At 40.9% G+C, this 7,471-nt stretch overlaps 2 protein-coding genes across 2 annotated transcripts in view; one reads left to right on the forward strand and one right to left on the reverse strand.

Moving 5' to 3' along the window:
• Window positions 1-2,297, reverse strand: part of LOC145393019 (sulfotransferase 1C4-like) — a 62,936-nt gene extending 60,639 nt beyond the window's left edge. The window contains exons 1-2 of the mRNA XM_080267340.1: window positions 2,210-2,297; window positions 1,050-1,224 (exon numbers count right to left, since the gene is read on the reverse strand). Coding sequence (XP_080123466.1) covers window positions 1,050-1,223 — 174 coding nt within the window. The 5' untranslated portion in view covers window position 1,224; window positions 2,210-2,297. The remainder of the gene's footprint in view (window positions 1-1,049; window positions 1,225-2,209) is intronic.
• The window catches only part of LOC145393024 (CD109 antigen-like), a 150,721-nt gene that overhangs the window by 135,737 nt on the left and 7,513 nt on the right, over window positions 1-7,471 (forward strand). The gene's annotated exons all lie outside the window — the stretch shown is intronic.

Below are 7,471 nucleotides of genomic sequence, written 5' to 3' on the forward strand. Positions count from 1 at the left end.
ACACCTATCAACCCGACAAAATCTTCCACAAGTATACCCACTAATGTTTAATAATATTCAGCTTAATCCTGCATCATCCTTAAACATGCGTGGGGTTTCATTTACTCGGGACTTATCTTGGAAAGGTCATATTACATCTCTTGTAAAATCTGCTTCCAAGAGATTGGGTGTGCTAAGCCGACTCCGTTCTTTTTATACCCCTGCACAGTTGTTGACTCTATACAGGGGTTTTATCCGCTCCTGTGTGGAGTACAACTCTCATACGTGGGGAGGCTCCCCACATACCGCTCTTCTCAATAGGGTGGAGTCAAAGGCTTTTCTTCTCATTAACTCTCCTCCTCTTACTGACTCCCGTCAACCTGTCTCTTCGCCGCACTGTTGCATCTTTATCTCTTTTCTATCGCTACTTTAATGGTCACTGCTCCTCTGAACTGTCTGCATGCATTCCTCCACGTCTACGACGGGCGTGTAGCACCCGTCTAGTAGCAAACTCTCATCCCTTTTCTGTCCAAATCTCTAATGCAAGAGTTAACCGTTACTCCCAGTCCTTCATTTATGCAACAGGTCAACTCTGGAACTGTCTCCCTCTGTCTGTATTTCCTGCTGCCTATGATCTCCAGTCTTTCAAACGCAGTGTGTCCAGGCATCTCGAAATGATCGGATCTTGAATTTGGCTCTGTATTGTATTTTGTTTTTCTCTTGGAGGGGACTGTTATTGCGGGCTCATGGCCTTTGGTTCCTTCTTCCGCGCATAAAAAAAAAAACTACCTTGAAATTATAGATGTTCTCAGCAAATTACCTTGAAATTATAAATGTCAGCAAATTACCTTGAAATTATAGGTGTTGACAGCAAATTACCTTGAAAATTCTAGATATTCTTTTCAAATTACCTTGAAATTATAGATGTTGTCAGCAAATTACCTTGAACGTATAGATACCAATAAATTACCATGAAAGTGTGATGTCACCAAAATTGTTGGTGTTGTCAGTAAATTGCCTTGATATTTTAGGTGTTGTCAGCAAAATTGTTGGTGTTGTCAGCAAATTACCTTGAAATTATAGATTTTGTCAGCAAACTTGACGTAATCGATGGGGAACATCCAGTCCCCGGGGGTGAGACGAACAATGCCAAGGCGGTAACCTGGAAAGTCCCTCAGTTGTTTTGCCAGTTCCTCGCCCTCGAACGGCACCGCCTTGTGTCCACTCGCTAGGGGCTTACTCATGCTGGAGAAGTGGAGGAGGAATAATTAGCCTGACTTGCTGGTTGGTGGCGAAGATGGATGTCTCTTCACGTGGTAGCGCCGATGTGGATATTTAGGCAGCTTTGTGTGTGTGTGTGTGTGTGTGTGTGTGTGTGTGTGTGTGTGTGTGTGTGTGTTTTACTTCGGAGTCGGAATGGTCCTTGGTATTCGTGGAGTGAAACATGATAAAAAATGAATTATTGTACCAACTAATTTGAATCAACGACACGCTGACGAAGAGGAGAGAGAATAGGAATGACAGAGTGGATGCTGATCTGTGGGTATTTTAACTTCGGCAAATATGTGGAATAGAAGATGGTGAGAGAGAAAGACTGAATGAATGAAAGCCTGTGTAGAAAATAGAGAGAACGGAAGGGTTAAGTGAACGAGTGGAAATCGGTGAGCAAAAAAGAGAGAGGAGAAAGACAGTTAGCGAGCCTATACCAGTGAGCAGAGTTTACGGGAGAGAGAGAGAGGGTGAGGAGGTAATTGCGAGGTTGAGACTGCCGTTCCGATTCTTAAGTGTTGCACCGTTCATATTTACTCTCTCTCTCTCTGTCTGTCTCTCTCTCTCTCTCTGTTTCTACAGTATATATATATATATAAATATGTGTGTGTTGTGTGTGTGTAATAGTATTTTGAACCACATAACAGTATGAAAAGGAAGGGCATTCTCTGGCGATCAGAAAGGAATGAGAATTAGGGAACTGCGGTGCCGCCGGGAGATTAGCAACAAAGTTTTGCATTTAACTGTAGCGGATTGTTTGATGCAGGGGTACAGTCACAATCAAGGACAGCGAAATTTTAACCTACCAAGCCCAAGGACGTACTTGGTAATTTTTTTTTTCTTCTGCCAAACTTAAGACGAATAAATCTGACTTAGGAAATAGACCGTGCGGTGAATGGGATAAAAATAACCCCATTAAGAAAAAAAAGAAGAAAAATTTAAAGAAAAGATTGATAGATACCTGTGTATGTCAATGAACTGGTGATACAATGACTTGCTATCCTTCCTGCAGTCACTTGTGTGGTTCAGGTAGTTGTATGGTTCGTTTGTGTGGTTCCGGCAGTTGTTTGGTGTTGTATGGTTGTGACTGTCGTGTTGTATGGTGGTAGCAGGTAAATGGTTCTCTTGTATAATCCGGGTAGCTGTATGGCCCTCTTAAATAGTCGCAGCAATGGTATGGTCTCGCTGTATGGTTAAGGCACAGGTCCCCTTGTATGGTGAACAGTGTGCCCCTTTGTGATGTAGGGGAGGGATGGCCTGCGACGTGTGTTGTGCTATACAGTCCTGTTATCGAGTGTGATTGATAGGCGGGATGAGCTGAGGAGAGGGAAACATACTAGGAGGGTAGGAGAGTGGGGAGGGGAGCTTGCAGGGGATGAGGAGGAAGGGGGGGTAACTTGCTTGGAGGGTAAGAGAAGAGGAGGTTACAGGGGGGAGGAGAAGAGGGGAGGGAGGGATGAACTAGAGTATTTGTATCTGTGTGCTTCGCCCCTCAAGGCCTTTTTAAGATCCAGGGTTAACCTGGAGGAGATTTTCGTCATTTTACAATCCAGTTCTGTCGAGCCCAGTGGCGAAATAAGGCGATACTACGGCACTGCATCTCCATAGCTCTTCTTCGTGACTGGACCATATTCTAGTGTTCGTCTCTAGCTCTGCGTCTTTTCCATTGCACTTCTTCGTGACTGGCAACCTACTCTTGTGTTTGTCTCTTGTTATCGCCCAGCAGTTCAAGATGATACGATGGCAATTTTAGATGCTTGTGATTTACCGCAACTGTCTAAGGTTTCTTCTCCCCAGACCTGCATGTAACCTCACCCTAACATCCTAACCTATCCCAGTCTAGCCTAGTATAATGTAGCATAATATAGCATAATGTAGTAGGAGTGTAATACTGTATGGTAGTGAGACCTGGACAGTAAAGGAAGAGGATATTCGCACACTCAGACACATGGAAAAATGACAGTGATTAGGTGGATGTGTAGTGAGTCCTTGAATGAGAGTCCTGGCGGGACTAGGTTTACGATGGAAAAGTTAAGGGGAAAGATAGGACTGGAGCGTATTGGTGTTGTGATAAAAAGAGGTAGATTGACATGGTTTGGGCATGTGTAGAGGATGGGGGATGACAGGTGGGTGCAGAAAGTGAGAAGTGGGAACGTTGGAGGTAGGGTTGCAAGGAGCAGACAGAAAAAAAAAAAAAAAATGGAATGAGGTCACAGTGTGACATCAGGGAGAAGGGACTACATAGGGAGGCTGGCAGAGATCGAGCAGCATAGAGATGCATTAGGTGACCAAGACCGACGCATACAAGCATGTTGGAGCTTTTATAAACGAGACGAAACAAATGGCCTAACCTAACTGATTCTCCCCTAAAGTAGCATAGCATAACAACCTAACCTCATCAAATCTACCCTAACCTAAACTACATAGGCTAACAGCCTAACCTAATCTAACTCTAGCCATCCAACTTAACCTAGCCTAACCTAACTCTAGCAGCTTAACCCCCTCAGTTCCATGACTTTTCAGTTTCATTCTTTCAGCCTCCAGAATATTTGGTTTAGTTAAGAAAGACCACTGTAAGAGAAAGGGTTAATGATGGCTATGGACCGTATCACAAGCGGCTCCATAGATAACGTAACCTCTCCTTAGCGATGTATCCAGCACTTTGCACCTCAGTGTCCTCTTGTATGTTACTGATGCAATCTGTGTCGATAATAAAGCGGTATAAATAACATGAGTTACGGCGCAGTATGAAAAATAAATCGCTAAGGAAGAAATGCTACGAAGCCTCCTACGCCCCTCAGAAAATTACCATAAATCGCTAAGGAAGAAATGCTACGAAGCCTCCTACGCCACTCAGAAAATTACCATGTATTATGATCCCTGTAAATTATTAAAAAAAAAAAAAAAAAATAGGCTGAATAAAATCGTCCGTAGGTAGCGAGAGAGAGAGAGAGAGAGAGAGAGAGAGAGAGAGTCACTGGATTCCAGGTATTAATCTAATCCAATGTAGAGCTTCCTGGTAAAAAAAAAAAAAAAAAAGTACATAACTCGTATTAAACTACAGGGTAAGCTAACGTAGACCCACCTGCATATAAGAAAAAAAAAAATCGTCCGAAGCTAACCCAACGTAGACCTTCCTGGAAAAAAAAGGGGCGGGGTGGGGGGGAGGCTCAGCTCATATTAAACTAAAACCCTCCTGGTAAAAAAAAAAAAATAATAATAATAATAATAATAATAAGTAAATAAAAACTCACTTAGTCCCTCCTGGTAAAAAAAAAAAAATGCACAACTCTTTATTTAATTGACTTCGCATTAACTTTCCTGGGAAAAAAAGAAAGAAAAAAAAATCTCATTCTGCGTAATTGGGGGTCCGTGACTTGTACGTAAAATGCACTGCACGTCTCCTCACAACCCATCGTTCGTTTTCTCTTCATTTCACTCACGTCATTTTCTCATTCTAGTGACGTATTTTCCACTTCATTCGTGTTACCTCCAGGCGATTTCGTTAGGGAGGACCTCAGTTCTAGTCTCTCTCTCTCTCTCTCTCTGTCTCTCTCTCTCTCTCTCTCTCTCTCTCTCTCTCTCCTGACAATCAGACAGTGTCGTTAACTCTGAAGTATTTGTTAGCATTTTTTATAAATGCAAACGCATGACCTGAAGAGCTATTTATAAAAGATCTGAACAAGCTTGCAAAATATACACATCTCAGCAGATGACTTTTTTTTTTTTTTTTTTACTCTTATCTCTCGTTTGATTTTGACGTGTATTTGTGTTGTATGAGTGAAGACAAGCTTATATACAAGTGATCTTCACACATTAGCTTAGGAGAATGTATTTGTATGGCCAGTGACCTTAATGGGGTATAGTAAGACATCAGTTCCAATTGTATGAAAACACAGCAAAACTGAAGCGCTACCGTATTCCACAGCATGCCTCACAGCAAACTCAAATATATCCTTACTTAGCCCTAAAACAATTCCCGTAACAATAGCATAGTTAGCCTTAAATGTAGAATGAAGAAAGAAACCTGTACACTACACAGGAAAAATCATCCAATATATTACCACTACGTCGGGAATTGAACCCAGGGCTCTCAGGTGAGAGCTAGGCAGCATACCACTACACATCGACCAGGTAAAAGTTTTCTCCCATTGTCACAATCTTGTAACCAATGTACAGTGAGCCCCAATAGTCGTGTCGTGAAATTTGGGGAAAACATAAGCCTTCGAGCTAAACGTCTGATATATTCGGTCGTCTGGTAGGGCTTTCGTAATGTTTCACGAATTACATTTAATCTTCGAACAAAACCGCGACACGACTATTGGCGTTCATTGTACGTACAGTCGCCAAACTTTCCACCTGGGCCACCTAGCAGCGAGAGGGGGGTAACGGGTGCTGGCAACAATGAATCTGTTTGTTCGTGTGTACATGCTCGACGAAAGTTCGGATCATCAACTCTCTTCGTCCGTACTGACCCTCCGTCAGAGTCAGAGTTCATCCCATAGATGGCTGGGTACGGAGTTGGGTGGTGATAAAAATGTCTCAGGTGTAAGGCGGCTCTCCCATCGGCTCAGCCATTTGCATGAAACTGGTGGCATGGAAAACTGTTCTGTGCCACAGGTCGCGTTGACCAACGTCAAATAAATATGACTATACTAATTTTATGATAAGGTAATATATATATATATATATATATATATATATATATATATATATATATATATATATATATATATATATATATATCATATATATATATATATATATATATATATATATATATATATATATATATATTATATATATATATATATATAAATATTATGATATAAATATATATTTTTTTATATAATAGAATAACATATTTTATACTATACTTACTTGGCCTTGGTCCGTGCAACCTGAGGCACGCAACAATTCCACGTGACCTGTTTCCTGCAACTGGTCAAGCCGATGGGAGGGCTGTGTAAGGGGGGAGGCTTGGCATGTAGTGAAGGCCAGGGCAGGCGCCGGACGGAGGGAGGCGGGGGTTACGTTATTCATACTGCCAGTGATAATAATTGCCGAACTAGTTTTTGAGATCCATTAGCATTCTATTAAATATTTGCATTGTTAACAATACTAAACATTATAGTTTCTATTTTATTTTTACATTGTTACTCGTACCATAACATATTAATGCACCAAATACTGCAATCGCCCCAAGTCTCTCTCTCTCTCTCTCTCTCTCTCTCTCTCTCTCTCTCTCTCTCTCTCTCTCTCTCTCTCTCTCTCTCTCTCTCTCTCTCTCTCTCTCTCTCTCTCTCTCTCTCTCTCTCTCTCTCTCCAGTTACAAGTAAGATTACCTACCATATTCACATCATGAATGACACTGACCAGTAAACATTAGGATGATGTTCAGACACTGTTAACGGTTGCTTATTTCCTCATTGGTAATACGTCAGGTAGGTGTTTTTATGTGTTCTGTGGTGCACCACGAAGAGGTATGTTAAAATACTGTCACCTCAACAGGCAAAGAGTTTATGCATACTGTTGTCGAATGTGGCTATTATATCAGCTATGATAATGACTTACTGTATCATATTTCATATGACTGTCATAACAGCACACCTGTATAGTTCATTCATCTAACGAATGACTGAATTACATATTACAAAGAAAATTGATTGTGAGCGGTGCCTCTTCTGTGTGAGGTCACACATTTACACTCTCATCGATTATTCACCGAACAACATACTCTCACATTATAACAAGATGAAGACACCACCTCTCCATAACAGTATGCAAAAGCTTCTGTCATTTTAAGCACAACTGCTAATGATTCATGAATTCTTGGGACATTTATATAACCATTGCCTGTTATATTACGTATGTGATTGGTAAATGCAACATAACGAACATGAAATTATCATTACAGGCTGGAATATATATATATATATATATATATATATATATATATATATATATATATATATATATATTCTTTTTTTCTTTTTTTTTTTTTTTTTCCCCACGAAGCTAGACTCGAGGCAGTATTCTGTCTCAACGAACGAGTTTCAACCTCCGACATCTACTGTACAGTTCCTATCTCTCCTACTTAGTAATTACTACCCGCCCAGTGAGTAATCCTGTAACAATTAATGACCTAACTTATCTAACCATGTCTCGGATCAAAAATGGCATTTCAATAGGTTTAATCGAGACCGGTCCAGGACTGGCGAAA

Source organism: Coenobita brevimanus, chromosome 23 (genome assembly GCF_032717465.1).
Source record: "Coenobita brevimanus isolate Jiangsu-jjx chromosome 23, ASM3271746v2, whole genome shotgun sequence".
Taxonomy (NCBI): Eukaryota; Metazoa; Arthropoda; class Malacostraca; order Decapoda; family Coenobitidae; genus Coenobita; species Coenobita brevimanus.